The sequence below is a fragment of the Monodelphis domestica genome, chromosome 3 (assembly GCF_027887165.1).
Source record: "Monodelphis domestica isolate mMonDom1 chromosome 3, mMonDom1.pri, whole genome shotgun sequence".
NCBI classification, from domain to species: domain Eukaryota; kingdom Metazoa; phylum Chordata; class Mammalia; order Didelphimorphia; family Didelphidae; genus Monodelphis; species Monodelphis domestica.
This window is the reverse complement of record NC_077229.1, coordinates 42305188-42323761: the sequence shown is the minus strand read 5'-3', so window position 1 is coordinate 42323761 and position 18574 is coordinate 42305188. Positions and strand designations below refer to the sequence as shown.

General features: G+C 40.7%; 1 protein-coding gene across 8 annotated transcripts in view; it reads right to left on the bottom strand.

Moving 5' to 3' along the window:
- Positions 1–15554, bottom strand: part of HECTD4 (HECT domain E3 ubiquitin protein ligase 4) — a 225708-nt gene extending 210154 nt beyond the window's left edge. For all 8 annotated transcript variants that reach the window (XM_056821721.1, XM_056821722.1, XM_056821726.1 and 5 more), the window contains exon 1: positions 15046–15554. In XM_056821721.1, coding sequence (XP_056677699.1) covers positions 15046–15228 — 183 coding nt within the window. In that variant the 5' untranslated portion in view covers positions 15229–15554. The remainder of the gene's footprint in view (positions 1–15045) is intronic.
- Positions 15555–18574: the final 3020 nt, after the last annotated feature.

Genomic DNA, 18574 nt, shown 5'->3' with positions numbered 1-18574 from the left:
TTTGATGCTCTCACTTTATTTTCTCTGAATATTTTGATTATACTATGTTGTTTTCATTTTTCTCTTATATTTTGAAAAATATTTCAAGTACTTTTAACACTCTAATCCTGAGCAATGAAGGTGCAAATATTTCTCTTGAAATGTACCCAACAGCATCAGATTACAAGAATGTGACAGCAATTGTTAAAGTTGCAGGTGACTATCCTGGGAAACCATCACTGATTGCATAAAAAGGGAATGCAAAGGACACCTCAATGGGCCGGATAGCCAAAGCCACACACACAGGCATATATTCCATAAAAGATGGATATATGTGGGCTGCTGAGGTTGGAGGTCCTGGGGCACGGTGCTTGACAACTCATTCACAGGTGGCTCGGGTATCAAAATCCAACCATATTGCCATGTGGCAGGCATCTAGGCGGGTGTATCCCTAAAATGCATAATCAGTACAAGGGGGAAAAAGGAAATTCCCCTTCATATCCAGATGCAGTCATCTTTTATCTTGCTACAAAAGCACTGGCAACTTCTTGTAATCCTAACTGTGTGTGGGCAATAATCTAATGCACCCGTCCTATGTTCTATGGGACTACTACCTCAATAATTCAGGACAATCAGAGTGAAAACTATTTTCTCATTACTTTTGTCATTATTTTTAATCGTTTATGAAAATTTTTATCTTTGATTTTGATTGTTTAGTATTAAGAACACATTTTATCTTTGCAATAATCTTTATGAGCAAAGAGGAAGATTTTATTATTGATAATCACAATTACCTTTTTCAGCCAAAGTTTTGGCAATATTTATTGAATATCTATTTTTAATCACTTGATGCATCAATTGGTGATGCTACATGATTTTTATATTTTTGATTTTGTTCACATTTCTATATCAACCACCTTTCATTTAAAAAAAAAAAAAAGGGGGATATGTAGCATCCCAAGCATATTCACATCTATGAAATATAGATGACTGTATTACTACTGTGTCTCCAAGCATGAGGCTTTACCGATAAGCTTTGTGAAGGTAACCTTGACCTGATCACGAGACCTATTGCCCAACACAAGTCCATTAACATGTTCGGAGACTTGCCCGGGAAAGCGCGGTTATGTCCTACACGCCCAAAGGTGTTCCCTCTACCTTGCCACCCAATCTTAATTGTCTATACCTTGTGATGTGGTTACTACGTCCTTGGGAGTACCGCCCAAGCAGGACAGGAATAAAATCCAGAGGCAATCCCATGAACTTCCTCTTGGCCTTTCTCCCTTCCATGGAGCTCCACTGGGCTCCTCTATGACTATGTCTCTCTCTTCTTGACCTTCTCCTTCCCCGAGGCTGTAACCATCTCGGCCTGCATTCTCTATCTTAATCTCCTCAACCACCTTGTATTCCATTATCCTCATTTTCCGCCTTAAGGAAAATCATAGGGGTTGCCTGCCCTATCCAATCACTGATTTGTCCGTGTCTTTCATTTCCACCCTGGTTCTCGGTTCCTACCTCTCCTCGGGTCCCATCACAAAGGTGAGCCCCTTCCCTTGTGGGACCCTGCTGGTCAGGGAAGTCCATTAAGGAAAACCCCACATGTTTAAAGAATTAAAATGTATGTGGTTAGGATAATGGGCTTTCACATGGCCCTGGTGAAAAAAAGAATATCTTTTGCAAATGAAATCAAATTTCAGTTCTACCCAAAGACAGATTCCCACACCAAACCCCTCCCCAAAAGCAGATGTTACTCCTGGAAGCTACCTGTATAAAATGCTTGTGCATTAATACTAAACACAGAAATTAAGGAGTTATTTCCAGAATTTCAGCTGACCCACTTACATACATATAGGTAAATAAATTTCAGGCACTGGACAGGAATTATCTGGCCCAATCAGTCTATCACTACAATCTGGCTTTCTCCTAAATAGAACTTATCCCTTTTCCCACCATCTCCAAAGAAAGTCAAACATTTCCTTTCCTTCACAACCACCCTTCTTCCTCTACAAAGGGGACTGGAAGGAGTCAGCATCATCCTTATTCCCCTGCTGCCACTTCTGAATCCTCCCTCTGCCAATCTTACTTATACGCTCACCCTCCTCAGGTCTCTCCCTGCCCGCTCTCATTTGGTGCTCATGCTGATAACCCTTTGTGAATCAACCTCAAAACCCATGACCCTCTGTTTGTCTCCACCCTCAGGGGTGGTCACATCTTGCCATTCAATCAAGCACCACTAGATTAGATAGGACAATGAGCTTTCACAGGCAAAGGAACAAACCACCAATTATTCCAAAGAATGGCATGGTTTGAAAATGACAGCAATACCTACTATATATCAGACACTGTGCTAGGTACTGAGGATTCAAAACCAAAAATGAAACAGTACCCTCAAGCAGCCTGCATTTACCAGAGAAGACTACAGGTGCAGATACAGGTTTTTCAAAAAAGCATACAAAGCAAATACAGGAGAACCTTAGAAGGGAAAGCATTAGGAATCATGGGAAAGGAAGAATTCCAAGAGACCAATGAAGAAGAGCCTGGGCAAAAGCACAAGGGCAGTAAGTAGACCAGTATGGCCAGTACATATATATACCTCCCTTCTCCGAACTCCACAATACATACATACATATATACACATATATATACATACATATATATAAAGGCAAGAATTTGTAGTGGGGAGACTTCAAGTCAGGAAAACCTAGATCCCATCTCATATACGACTGAGAGAGCAAGTCATTTACTTCTGTAAGTCTTAGTTTTACTCATCAGTAAAATGGAGGAGACACCTATCTCAGGATTTTTGTGAGGTTCAAAAGAGATAGATAGATTAGGCAAAGTATTCTGCAGACTTTAAAGAAAAACACTGGCTCCCAGAGGATATGAATTGTTTTGGTTTTGTCTTTTTAATGCCTGGGACCTAAATACTGTGGGTGCTTAATAAATGCTTGTTGGATTGAAATTAATATGTACAGGTTTCTTCTAGGGCCTAAAAAAATACTTTCCCCCATCCAGAAATCGCCCTCATTGATAAACCAGAAATTTGAGCTTTCATGTCCTTCCAAGCCCATTAATTTCTCAGTCTTCGGCAATCTGTCCTCAACAAACCTTGACACAGCCAAGTTGAAAATAGAAGATATGGGGACTTCCGGGTAAACATGGTGGCAGTCTAGACACAAGACTCTTTCTCTCCTCACCACCTACCAATACAGACTACCTAAAAAAGCAAAACAAAAAACAAAAAAAAACACCCAAATTCATATGAATGAAGGGACTCTACACTAGGGCACAGCATTGAAGGTACATGGGATTTGGGCATTTCCACACCATAAGGGGGTGAAAAAGCTTCTACCAAAACGTGAGCTGATCCCCCCTCCCCTACCCCACCTGAAGAGCCAGAGTCAGAGCCAGAGCACACTAGTATCAGTGAATGAGTGAGGGGCACCTCTGGAACAAGTAAGGAGCTCCTCTGGGTCCTTGGCAGCTGACTGAGACCACTGAGGACCTACCCTGAGAACAGCTAGACCTGAAGCCCCAGCAGGCTGAGGAGTGTAGACCGTGGGCACCGGCAAGGAGATAGCACAGAGAGGCGTATCAAACAGCAGAAGCTGCAGAGACTTGAGAGCTGGCCTCAGTCAAAATCCTTGCTCCTTAGCTCCATACACAGAGAGCCTGCCCATCTCACTCAGATTTCTGACTGGAAAGGGAAGGAAAAACCACCACAGGAATAGCAAACAGTGCCCAGGAACAACTTCCCAACACCAAGAAAAACAAGAAGAAGGGGTTGACCCTGGATAATTTTTACAGAGGAAAAACACAGGCTACAGAGGAAATAGAAGAGGAAATACAAATAAATGCACCAAAATTTTCCCCCCCAAAATGGGAATTGTCCACAAGCTCTTGAAGAATTTAAATTGGGGCTTATCAAAAAGATGGAAGCCTTCTGGCAAGAAAAGTGGAAAATAGTTCAAAAAGAAAATCACAGTTTAAAGGACAAGAACTCCCAATTGGAGAAACAGCTGAAAACCATAAAAAGCAGGATAGACCAAACCAAAAAGGAAAATCAGTCCTTAAAGACCAGAATTAGGCAATTGGAAGACAAAGATCTTGCAAAACATCAAGAATTAATAAAGCAAAGTCAAAAGAATGACAAAATAGAAGAAACCATAAACTATCTCACTGAAAAGATGATGGATCAGGAAAACAGATCAAGGGGAGACAATTTGAGAATCATTGGTCTATCTGAAAACCCAGAAATAAACAGAAATATTGACATCATACTACAAGAAAATATCCAAGAAAACTGCCCTGATGTTCTTGAACAAAGGGGCAAAATAGACATTGAACGTGTTCATAGAATACCCTCTACACTAAATCCTCAAAAGACAACTCCCAGGAATGTAATTGTCAAATTCAAGAGCTTCCAAGCTAAGGAGAAATTTTTACAAGAAGCCAAAAAGAGATAATTCAGATATCAAGGAGCACCAATCAGGATCACACAAGATCTGGCAGCTTCCACACTAAAAGACCAGTAGGCTTGGAATATGATATTCAGAAAGGCAAGAGAATTGGGTCTTCAACCAAGGATCACCTATCCATCAAAACTGACTATATACTTCCAGGGGAAAGTATGGGCATTCAACAAAATGGAAGATTCCCAAGTATTTGTAAAGAAAAGACCAGAACTAAGTGTAAAGTTTGATAACCAAACACAAAGATCAAGAGAAACATGAAAAGGTAAATAAGAAAAGAGAGGGGAAAGGGGGAAAATATTTTGTATGCAAACTTTCTTCTTTAAGGGCTTCAATAAAATCAAATTATTTATATTAGTACATGGGGAAAATGTTATTTGTAACTCTCAAAAATTATATTCACTATTATAGTAATTAGAGGAATCATTCACAGGAAGAGATTGGGGTAATAAGTGCTATAAGATGATATGCAAAAAAAAGAAAAAGGGAGGGGGAATCGAAGATGGCACCAAGAGATACTTGAAGAAATAAAATAAATAAGATAATCTTTATCACACAAAGATACACATGGGAAGGGGCTAGTGGAAATAATCAACAACTTTAGCAAAGTTGCAGGATACAAAATAAGCCCAAATAAGTCATCAGTATTTCTATATATTTCCAATACATCTCAGCAGTAAGAATTAGAAAGAGAAATTTCATTTGAAATCACCCTAGACAATATAAAATACTTGGGAATCTATCTGCCGAGACAAACACAGGAACTATATGAACACAACTACAAAACACTTCCCACACAATTAAAACTAGATCTAAACAATTGGAAAAACATTAACTGCTCATGGATAAGACAAGCTAACATAAAAATGACCATCCTACCCAAACTTATTTACTTATTTAGTCCCATATCCATTGAACTACCAAAAAACTTTTTTACTGAATTAGAAAAAAAAAACATAACAAAGTTCATTTGGAAGAACAAAAGATCAAGGATATCCAGGGAAATAATGAAAAAAATGTGAAGGAAGGTGGCCTTGCAGAACCAGATCGCAAACTACACTATAAAACATCATCATTAATTCAGCAAATATTTTCTTGAGTATTTACGGTACTTAATAACAAAGATTTGGCTCTATCACCACTAAACAGGGCTCATGTACTTTGGCCAAGTCACAACTGCTCTGAACCTTGCTTTCCTGGTATGTAAAATGTGAACAATGTTTTACTCAACTCACAGAGTTGTTTAAAAGAAATGTAAACTTTAAAACACTATAAAACAGGGATAACTAGGTAGCATAAAAGAGTGCCAGGCCTGGAGTCAGGAGGACCTGGGTTCAAAGCTGGCTTCAGACACTGCCTAGTTGTGACCATGGCAAGTCACTGCCTAACCCTTGCTGCTCTTCTGTCTTAAAATTGATACTAAGATAGAAGGTAAGGGTTTAAAAAAACAAAACATTATAAAACAGAAAGCTATAATTACTACCTGCAAGATATTGTACTAGGAAGGATACAAAGATGAAAAAGCCAGATTCCTGCCTTCATAGTCTAACACATTCTTCCTAAGTAATAGGCCCTTAAGGAACATTGGCTGAACTGAATTTGTTGTTGAATAGAATTACATTGTCCTTAGAAACTAAATGGAGAAAAAAGGCATCCTTGAAGATGATTCTAATCTATCCTTCACATAACAACTACCAAAGCAATACACTCCTTAACCTCAGGTCTAACCATGTCATTCTATAGCACAAAAAGTTCCAATGGCTCCCTATTGCCTCTGTGATCAAAAATAACTCTTCTCTTTGTTATTTTAAGCCCTTCACCACGTAGCTCCAGTATACTTTTCAAGACTTAATACACATGACCCACTTCATGAACTCTACATCTCAAACTGGTCTACTTGATATTTCTTACACACAACATTCCATCTCTGATTATGGTGCCTTTGCACAGGCTGTCTTCCAGTTCTGGTATGCACAACTTTCTCATCTCTTAAAAATAACTAGTTCCATGTAGACCTCATCTCGGCCATCACCTTCCACTTAAGGTCTTTCCTAACCTCACAAATCATTTTTGTCCTTTGAATATATTTATCGTCTACTTATATGGACATGTTGTTTCCCCCAATAGAATCCAAGCTTCTTAAAGGCAGAGTCTATCTATTTCATTTTTTCTCTGTATCACCAAAATACCTACTTCCAATCCTAGAACCAAGAAGGTTCTTAATAAATGCTTATAAATTGTTACTGACCTATCTCCCATCAATTTTTTTTCCTTTTTAGAGTATCAAAATTACTTCAGACATGTATATTACAAGTTTAAAAACAGGAAAGAAGTACCAAGAAATGAAGTAGACTTTCCTATTGTTTGCCATTTTTTTTTAAGAAAACCTATCAACCATGGATATGATATCTCTGACATCCATAATTCTTTTCTTTGAACAATAAGCTCAATAAAAGCTGTTATACTGGAGTGTTTTGGTTGGTTTTTTTTTAAGAGAAAAGCAGAATATACAAGACTTCTAAACTGGTAAAAGTTACCTGTTCATTGCTAGATTGTATTCATCTGAAACTGGTATTTTAATTTAAAAGATACACAGTTCTTAATTGTAGCAATGTTATATATCTAAAGATATATTGCTTATACAAAGAAGCTGACATAATATTCTGGGGTTGTCAAACTACAATTTTGCTATTGTGGATGAATAGTTATTTGCAAATATGGCCTGGGGTCCAGAGGACCTGGTTTCAAATCTACCTTCAGACATTTCCTAGTTGTGTGGCCCTGGGTAAGTCATTTAACCATGACTGCCTAGCTCTTGCCCTTCTGTCTTAAGTTGATACTAGGACAGACGAAAAGGGTAAAAAAAAAAACCAACAACAACAAACCAATCACTTGCAATTAAAGGAAGTATGAGCACTATATAGCTTATCATATATTTTTCTACTGCACACTGTGTTATGACCTAGTAACACAGCCAAATGCAGATTTGAGAAGGAATACCAAAAATTCCAAATGTATCCACAGCAAGAGCAGTCCACAGATTCTAGACTCACCATAAAATAACTATACTAGTTATTCTAAAAAATGCTTGGTTAAGATAGGAAGAAGTCAGGAACCACACACAGTTAAAATGTTTTTCAACCATATAGTAAAAAAGAAAAAGAAAAAATTACAAAACCTGAAAAAGGTCAATTAAAAACAATGTTTGGAAATGTTTAATGTCATCATTATGCTTTAGTTCTCACAGAGTAAAATCAAATAAATATCATCCAAAATACTGAAATATTTGAAGGAATCCCCCCCCCAATGCAATTATCTTTAAAATAAGCAGCTTCTAGAAGTGGAAAATCAAAATCTGCTCAAAGTTAACAATATTTTCTTATGTTTCATGAAGCCAGTTTTGCTCATTTTATATGAACATTTGAGATAGGAGGTATTACCAAGATTTTGCCCTGGAGCATCTACATTTTGACTTCAGTGCATGAGGGAGAAATGTGGGAGCTAAACAAGATCTCACTGTACTTGCCCAGCTCTGGCTCTGACCTCTACCAAAATCCATCCCCATGCCAGCTTGGAGAAGCAAGCTATGGCTCTCCCCTTGCTCTTTATGGAATTGTAGCTGTAATTAATGTTTTATTGACCACAAGAATAAAAGCATGGACCCCTTAGGAAAAGGGTCCTCTGAGGCAAAGTGACATGGCCTCCTGTAGTCTGTTGTCTAAAGCTAACAGAATAGTGTGCTTCTTCTATGGCCTTACAAAGGCTCTGATCACCTGCATTTTCAAGTACCCAATTGGTCCCATTTGGACTTTTCTAGACAAAGAGCAGATGATGGCTTTAAAGAAAGAATTCAAGAATTCCACTGGAAGCAACTGGCCTCGACATAAATTCTGGTAAGAAACTATATACAGTTTGTTTCTATAGACTTTCTTCATTATGAAACAATTTTAAACATTAACTTTACCTTTAAAAATAAAGTTGAATAACCAAACAATCTACATCAAGGATCCCATAACTACTCTTGTACAATGGGTAGAGTGGTGGGGAGGACAGGTGAAAGGAGGACTGGAAAGACCACTTCCAGATATTAGCAAACATGCAACGATTAAAAACAGAAATGACTGCTCTTTCATAATTATGTTCATATATGTGCTAAGTCACAAGATATTTTACAGTCTTCTAGGGCAATACTGGCCAACAGGAAGTATTTCTTTACAATCACTATAAAACCAAGAACACAGATACAAATCAAGACTGATATTTGGCAAGAGCTCCTGCCATGCAACTGGAAGAAAGCTGAGATGGTGGCAATCCTTACCAGCTCTATTTATTATCTTGGATAGCTAGTCATATTGCAAATGAATGCTACTGAGAAGGGAGATACCATGAAAGAGATGAAGAAAAATCCATCTCTTCTCAAAAAAACAACTCAATCCCATGCCCAGTTGTCAATGGGCATGTATCATCTTTCTTACCAAAAGGATGATACACTAAAAAGAATCAAATAATTTGGGGGGCCAGAGACATGGCATACTTTTTTGAGAAGCTCTGTATTTAGTGTATATAGTCTGTTAACTCTCATAGTCCTCACAACCAACTCATGAGTCTGGGAGAAAATAGGTGCTAGAAGTTTGATTTTACAACAGGCAAATAAGTATTAAAAGGGTAGTGTTTTATTTACACAAAGTTACACTGTCATCTAGTTCAATTCTCTAATCCATTTTTCTAACCCTAGTTCAACTTTTGAGTAAGAATGTTTAAAATTGGGAAAAAAGACTTTCTATAAACTTAATTTGACCATGAAAAAGAGACCCAAGTACTGCCAAAAACAAACACAAACACATATATACTATAGAGTACATCTTTCTTTTCTTCAAACTCTTATTTTCTGTCTTAGTAACAATCTTAAGACAGAAGGGCAAGAGCTAGGCCAGCGATGACAAACCTATGGCACAGGTGCCAAAGATGGCAAAGATGGCCCTCAGAGCAGTCTCTGAGGGCACTCAAATAACCCCCCCCCAAGAGTTCATTACTAGAAAGGCAGAGGGACTTGGGAGGAGCTGCTCTCCTCCACCTCTCCACTATGCTGAACAACATCTTTCACACCACTCACCCCTCTGCCCAGAAACCCAATGGGAGCACACAGGTGGCAGAGCTGGAGGGGAGCAGAGAGCTTAGGACACTCCTCTCCCCCTCTCTACACTTGCTGAGGCCATTCCTCACATTCCCACCCCTCCAATGGGAGCATTTCCTCCCTCCCCTGTGTAGAGTAAAAGCAGGGGTAAGGGTGCATGGCACTCCATCTCTAAAAGGTTTGCCATCACTGAGCTAGGCAATCAGGGTTAAGTGACTTGCCCAGGGTCACAAAGCTAGGAAGTGTCTGAGATCAGATTTGAACCCAAGTTCTCCCAACTCTAGACTTGGCATTCTGTCCACTGAGGCACCTATCTGCCCTTGAGTAAACTTTCTATAAGATTAAACTGGAATAGGTTGTATATTTCCAAGGATTTCATTCTTAAGTGTGCATTTCAATCATTGACTATTTCCCTTAAACAAAGCCCCAATAATCTTCCTTCCCATATGCCCTTGGATCTCACAGGGCACTACTAAAAGTATTTATTAGATAAAGTAAATTAGCATTTTTATTTTTCTCTTAAATCCAAAATAGAATGTAAGGGCCCTGAGGGTACAGACTCTTGAACACAGGCACTACTGGCTTAATAATTATTTGATAAAGTGGAATGCCAATGAGTACTGAAAGGCCTAGAAATTCCCTTATCTTCTTCTTCCTCTCCTTTACCTGATACTCTGATTAAGGTCAACAGTTATTCATCTCTTCTTTTTTTAATAGAAATAATGAGAAACATGAGTTTAAATGCTTTTTTAAATCAATCTAAAGTCACAGCTCTGTCCTTAATCATGTGGCTCTAATCAAGTCACTTAACCTTTGCCAACATATATTTCTAATAATGGGTAAATAAGATTGATACACCAAAATCTTTTAGAAATTCCTTTGACTAGGATCACTGGATTACAAATTTAGCCATATAAGATATCTCAAAGATCAAACAATTCAACCGCTATATTTTAAAAATAAGAAAATTGAAGACAAAGAGACAATGAATAACTTGCCTATGATTACACAGGCAAAGAAAAAGGTGAACCTGAATTCAAAAGCAGGTCCTGACTGAATCTAGGGTCTTTCCACTACTCTATACTGCACAGACATATCTTGGACATAAGAAAATGATCATTTTTATTTCATTCAATTTTAATTTACCTTAAAATATAACAAAAATATTTCCCTTCAGGCATTCCCTTTTCTGAGAATAGCTTGTCTCATACACACACACACACACACACACACACACACACACACACACACACACACACACACAAGATATCTCAAGATAAAATTTCCATTTAATACAACTTCAGATAAAAACTATTCTTCCACTTGGAATTTATTAGTGATCTAGTTTAATTTGACCAACTCATGTTAACTTGATGTTTTTTCAAATGTCACTGTAGATTTATTCATCTAAATACCTTCTTTTTGACATTTGTCAAATGATGAGGCAAGAAAAAGTCCTGAATTCAGCTTCAGGAAACCTAGGTTCTAGGCCTGATTCTGCCACTTATCATCTGTGTGACCTTGGACAAGTCACTTAACCTTTTTCATCTCCATTTCCTTTTCTGTAAGATGAGAAATTTGGACCAAATGATTTCTTGTTCTTAAATTTTCTTTCTTAATTTTTTATTCAAAGATATCTTATTTTCCCAATTATATGTAATAACAGTTTTCACATGTTTCCCCAAATTTTAAGACCCAAATTATCTCTCTCTTCCCTTCCCTCCCTCCTCTCAGAGATGATAGACCAGATGATTTCTAAGAGCTCCTCCCAGTTCTAATACTGTATGATAATGCAAAGACTTTTCAGGGACAAAGGTAGTTCTGACAGCATTAAGGTATCTGGTCAGTTTAGCAAAATGTTTATGTATAATCAAAATTACCAATTAAAGATGTTCATAAACATAAAAGCCTAGGATGAAGGGTCTTTAAAATTTATAACCGGTAGCAGCATTCTTCATGGGTGTAAAAGTACTTCAAAGAATTTTTGCTTAACATCTTTCTCAAATACAAAGGTCAAAAAGTTAGTAGAAACAGAGGGAAATGCATTCTTTTTCAATATAATTGTTCAGTAGAGTCTGAGTCTTCATGACCCCATTTGGTGTTTTATTGGCAAAGGTACTGGAGTGGTTTGCCATTTCCTTCTCCAGCTCATTTTACAGATGAAAAACTAAGGCAAACAAGGTTAAGTGACCTGTCCAGGGTCACACAGATAAGTGTCTGAGGCCAGATTTGAACTTAAGATGGGTCTTCTTGACTTCAGACTTGGCATTCTATCCACTATGCCACCCAGCTACCTTGTTATTTTTTTTAAATCATTACAAATATAAATATCATATATGCCTTGTGAATTTGTTTTAATCTAGTGATCACAAAAATTTTTAGGAACTCATTTCTGATGCTATATGGCCTGTGCAACCCAGAAGAGAAAATGAAAACATTTTTCACTACTACCAGCCAGAATAATAAATGTTTATTAGCAATGTACATATGGCTATCTGGGAAGCTAAACTATAAATCAAGAGAAAAAGAAAGTCACACTATTTTCTTTTTCACTGAGCCACAAAGGTTCTTTGCCTCATTAAATTTGGTATTCAAAAGGAATACCCTAACCAAATTTTTATTCTCCTGTTTTGTGTAGTTTTATTTTATTTTATTTTATTAAGGTCAACCAGTCTCTAAAGACTCAAGATTATCACTCACACATCCCATCACAGCCATAGTAATAAACAAACCAAAAAATATCTCACTATCATAGCAAAACACCTTAAGTTTTTACAAAAAACTTCCTCTTTAGAGAATAAGTCAAAATGAGATGTTATGAAACAGATTCTTGTTCCAGGTTAAGAACTGTCTATCAATCATTATACTTGCTTTATATTTTAGGAGACAAACTGTAAAATGTGAAATCGAAGAGCTTACAAGAAGAATGCTGAGGAGACCGATTCCTGCAAGAAATACACTAGAATATTATGTCATTGGTTCGGAAATGCTCTCATATCTATCTCTGAGATGACATTAGGTCACTCGTTTCCAAAATCATACAGTCATGGTTTTAAAATCCATTTCTAAATGTTCTTCATGCTGAAAGTCAATGTTCTCAAACCATAAAACACAAATGGTTCCTTGCTTTCCTTTTATAGCTAGAAGACATCCGTTTCTTGCACTACCTAAAGTCCTCTCTACTTGTGAAAATAAAAATTTCATGACAACTAACCAATGCTACCCTACAAACCAAAATAAAAATTCTCAAGTGAAAGAGAAAAACTGGGAGGGCTGTGTCAGCAAGAAGGACCTGATTGTGCTGGTAACAAGAGTATTTCTATCTCTGTCCTGACAAATAGGAATAATGGGTTGGCTTTTTTTTTTTAAGACTGCTGATAGAAGGAAAAGTTCACATAAATCATATTTCAGTTCCTGTTGACAAAATAATAATAATACTGTCAAGACTGCAGGGACCTGCACCTGTCATAGCTCCTAAGTGCTAAGGTTCTGACAACACCAAGGTTTACAACTGGGCTCAAAAAAAGGTTCTATATACTAAAATGCCTTCAACCTAACACTACACAGAGATGTAATAACACTAACTCAGTCTCAGTCTCTTTCTCTCTGTCTCTCTTCATACCAGCCAGCTCCCATTAAAAAGACCCCATCTCATTTTCAAAACCCATCAAGAAAAGTGAGGTTGCTCAATTTTGCCTAGGGCAGAAGCAGAAATAAGGAAGCAAGTGGCAAGATAACAGAAATTTTATGGAAATTAGTGTCAGAATCTGGACCCTTTCCTCTTTGAACTAATAAAAAACCTGGAGCTGGGGCAGAGGAAGAAAATGGCCTTTAAAATACCTGGTAGAGAGTTAAAGAATAAAGATACCCAGCAACAGATGTGTCCACAACGAGGAAAACTGAGGAGGGGGGGGACAACACAAAGGAAAGGAAGGCAGAGTAAAGTAACTGCAGGGATGGGTGGGTAGAGCTGGAGAGAAACAGGAATGTAGGAGTGAGGAAAGGAACCTGAAGATAATAGTAAGGGTACAGATAAAGGCAAGAAGAGTACAATTTGGGGGAGGGGGAAGAAATACAGGTGAAGGAGGGGATAAATGAGGGAAGTAATGACAGAAAATGGAAAAAGGGAAGATAGGAAAAGGGAGAGAGATAGAAGTGGAGGCACAGAGATGGGATGAGTAGGAATGGAGAGTAAGGATAAAGGTGGAGGAAAGGAGAGATGAAGGAGAGTAAAGATAAAGGTGAGGGGAGAAGGGATGGAGGATAGTAGAGATAAAGATAGAAGGAATTCAGGGATGGAAGAGAGTAGTGATAAGAGTTGAGACGTAGGTATGAAGCTGAGCAGGAATAAAGGTGGAGAGGAGTAAGGATGGAGGAAATAAGGATAGAGGCAAATAGGAATAAAGGTGGTAGGGAGGAGATAGTAGGGATGGAGGCAAATAGGGACAAAGGTGGAGGGACAGGGATTGAAAAAGGAATAAAGGAGGGAGGAATAGGGATGAAGATAACGGGATAAAGGTGGGGGTAGATATAGAGAGAGTAGGAGAGAGGTGAGGAGAACAGGGATGGAGAGAAAAGGGATGAGTGGGGATAATAGAAATAAAGGTGGAAGGGAGGTATAGAAAGAGTAGGAATAGAGGGGAATAGGGCTGAAGGGAATAGAGATAAAGATGGAGGGGAATACAACTGAAGGCAAGTAGGGATATAGATGGGGAGGCAGAAATGGAGAGGAGGGATAAAGGTGGAGGATCACGAATAGTGAGGTAGGGATGAAGAGAATAAGGGTGAGGGAGGCAGGGATGAAGAGTAGAAACTGGAGGCTAACTGGGATAAAGGTGGAGGATAGAGATAGAGAAAAGCAGGAATAAAGGTGGGGGGGAGCAAGAATGGGGAGGCAGAGATGAAAGAAGCAGGAATAAGAGTGGGAGAACAGGGTTGGGGGTTTAGGGATGGAGGGAGGATGGTTGGGGGTTGAGATGAAGAGAGGAATAAAGGTGGGTAAAAACAGGGATAGAGGGAGCAGGGATGGAAGAAGCAGGGCTGGAAAACAGGGATGGAAGGAGCAAGGATAAAAGTAGGGGGAGCAGCGATGGAGGTAGCAGAGATAGGAAAGGGATGGAGGAAGCAAGGCTAAAGGTAGAGAAAACAGCAATAGAGAAAGAAGGAATAAAGGTAGGGGGAGCAGGGATGGAAGGAGCGGGGGTGGGGGGAGGGACGGAGCAGGGCTGGGGAAACAGGGACCGAGACAGCACAGTGAAAGGCAGAGGAGGGGTCGAGGCTGGGCTGACACCTCCAGGGCTCCAGAAGAACAATGATGCTCTGGCCCAGGCCCCGCCCCCCGTCCTAGCCCCAAGGCCCAGAGTGAGTGACCTCCCGTTCCTCAGCTCCCGCGGTCACGACCCCCAACCCGACATCCCCCCACGCCCGGCCAGACGGGGCCTGGCTCCCCAACGCGCTCACCTCCAAGTCCGTGTCGGCCGCCTCGGCCGCACCGAGGATCTCGCTGGGCAGCTCGGCCAGGTCGGTGACCCGGATGAGGCCGTCGTGCAGGAAGATGGTCTCCTCCTTCACCGAGAGCCACTGCGCCGAGTCCGCGGCCGCCGCTGCAGCTGCCGCCGCCGCCGCCGCTGCCGAAGAGCCCATGGCCGAGCGGCCCGAGCGGGGCTGGAGGAGTCGCGAGCCGAGGCTGGACCCGGAGCCGCCTGACGAGGAGCCGGAGCCTCTAGCGCTCCATGGCCGCCCCCGGCCCTGGGGATCCGCGCCCACGCCGCCGCCGCCCTAGGTAGCCCGAGGAGCCGCCGCTGCGGCCACGGCCGCCATGTCTCCACCCCCGACCCTGGAGGCCCCGCCGCCGTCGCTCCCGCACCTGCTCCCGACACCACAGCCGCCGCTGCCGCCGCCCTGAAGAGCCCGATCCGCCTCCGCCGCTCCTCAGCCAACTGTCAGTGAGACGCCATGTTGGAGGCGGAGGCTCCCGGCATGCCTTGCGGAGCGGACAATACAGGTCCCGCCCCCGGGCGCCGCCTGGCCCCGCCCCCGCTCGGGCATTCGGGGACGGACGCCCTCCCTCTCTTCTCCCCGGCCCCTTCCCAGCCGGTGCCACTCAGCCCCCTCCTCCCGCCTAGCCCCGCCTCGTTTTCCTCCCTGGGAACACCGCCGTCTCCGAAATCGTCTCTTCTCTGCCTCCTCGACTTGGCCCCTGGAGTGACCTGCTAGCACTCCCTGCCCCTCCCACTGGGCTGCTGGCCATCGAGAAGCATCTCCGTTTCCCCGGTGCCCTTTCGTTACAGAGGAGCAATAATTCTACTCAGTCCCGAGAACACTGCTGAAGTGTCTGCTTGGGCTAGGCACTGTGTTCGATCATTCAGTCAATCAGCATTCATTAACCACCTTTAGTGTGACTGGCTCTGCACTAAACCAGGGGGATCCAGAGGCGAATAGCTAGTCACCGCTGCAAGCATTTATTAAGCGCCTACTTTATACCCGGCCCTGTGCAAAAGGCAGTCTCTGCTGTCAAGGGGCTCACAGTCCAAGAATGAAAAGATGAAAGATGAAAGAGACAGGGTCTAATGGAGCTTATGTTCTACTGGGGAATTGAGGGGGAGGGAGGGAAATGTAACATGCAAAGATTCAATTCATAAGATCATCGTTGGGAGGGTCTTAAAGGCCAAATCCAACCTCACCTGCATTTTACAAATGAGAAAACGGAGACACTAAAAGGTAGCCATTTAACCTCTTAATGCCCGACTCAACTTTTTTTTTTTTAACCCTTACCTTCTGTCTTGAAACCGATACTAAGAATCAGTTCCAAGGTAGAAGAGCGCTAAGGGCTAAACAATGGAGGTTATGTGAGTATTTGAGGTAAAATTTGAACTCAAGACCTCCAGTCACCAAGCCTGGCTATCCAGCCACTGAGCCATTGCAGATCCTTCCGAGACAACTCTGACTAAAGTGCCCGAGAATATTAGTAAAGGGAGTTTCCATTCTCCAAAGTTCCTTATTTACCATTAAAAGGACCAGTCCCTCTCCTTTAGGTGTTAGTCAATGTGACTGGAAATGCAGACAATTAAAAAAAGAAAAAAAGAAAAAAGTTGTTCCTGCCTTCTAGGAGCTTATACAGACTTGCCACTTATATTTTATTCTAACAAGTTGCTATGAACTAAAGATATTTTTTTAAAAAGGCCCCATCATCGGGGAATTGACATTCCATGGGGTGGAAACAACTTGTGCTCGTTCTGAGTTACATTTCTATAGCACAGTAATGCATGATCTCATTTGAGCCTCACAACAACCCAGGGAGGTAGTTGCTATTATTATCCCTCTCACCTCTGAACAAGACAGCCTGACAGCCTGGGGAGAATCACAGAATCTCAGATTTGGGAGGGACCTCAAGGACCATCTGGTCCAACCCTTCTCTGAACAACATTCCACTCGGCAACATCCCTGATTTATGGTAATCCAGTCTATGCTTGGAGACCTGCAGTGACGGAAAACTCATTATTGGTAAAGGAAACCCACTTCACCTGAGAGCAGTTCTACTTGTTTTGAAGCACCTCCGAATCTTGTGGCTTTCTTCATCCTCTCTTCCTAAGGTCTCTTCTGGTACAAAATTCCAAGGTTTCTTGGTTCTAGAAAGCCACAGTTAATAATTTCTAAGTGCAAACAAAAGAATTTCTTGAATTACGCACATATTAATGCAAGAGTTAAAATCTGTCTTCAAGAATTTACTAGCTATGTGACCTTGGGCAACTCAACCTCCATCTGTTTTAATTTCCTCATCTGTAAAATGGAGATAATAAGAACTGAAAAATTAATTCCTGAAAAATAATTAATCCCTGAGAGACCTCCCAGACCTCCTTCATTGAGGATAAAATTACAGTATTTTACAAAATTACAGTGCTTTGCTAACCTTAAAGTACAACATAAATGTTAGTTATTTTATTATTATGTTTCTATTCTGCTGGGCCTCAGCATCAGAACTCCAATCAGAATTTCAATGCATAGAATTTACAAAAAGGCAGGTTTTAGGTTAATATAAGAAAGGAAGATACAGCCCATAGTTAAAAGGCAAGGAAAAAGACTTCAAGCCCATCGGACTGCTTCTCTGCTGAGGAAGGATCCAGATGAGAATCTGGAAGGATATATGATGGACGACTTGTGATCTGCACTAGTAAAATCAAAGTCCACAATGACTAACATTTATATAGTGCTTTAAGATTTGCAAAGCATAGTCACTTGTAGATGACATCCCCTTTGATCCCCACAACAACCCTATGAGGTAGGTGCTATTATTATCTCTATTTCACAGATGAAAAAACAGAGGCTCACAGTTTTGTGATTTGTCCGAGATCACACAGCAAGTAAGAGTCTGAGATAGGATTTTGACTCTCCCAGAACTGGAAATCCAGTACACTTTCTACTGAAACACTAGGAAGAAAGCCAAGGAAGAAGTTCCCACCTCCAGCTCCAAGATTCCAAAAGTACTCTTTCCAACATATTATAAAATAGGTAGTATAAGAATTATTCCCTCCATTAAACAGATGAAAAAAATGAAAACTCTAAACTTGCTGCACTCCCTTTCCCTAGCATTCTTTCTGCCATAACACACTGCCTACTACTTTTTTAAACCCTTACCTTCTGTTTAGAATCAGAGATAAGGAAGGGCTAGGCAATTGGGGTTAAGTGACTTGCCCAAGGTCATATAGCTGGGAAGTATCTGAGCTCAAATTTGAACCCAGGACCTCCCTTCTTTAGGTCTTGCTCTCTATCTACTGAGCTAGCCATCTCACTGCCCCTCTACTGAGCTAGCCATCTCGCTGCCCCTCTACTAACTGTTGTTATGTGGGACTGTGCTTCATCCCACTACTAGCCTGGAAGCACTATGGGGAAGAAGCCACATTTTAATCTAAGTTTTTGATCTTCCTCCAGGGTTCAATACAGTGATCTACACACAGCAGGAGCATAGTAATCATCAGTTTAGTTTAAATGA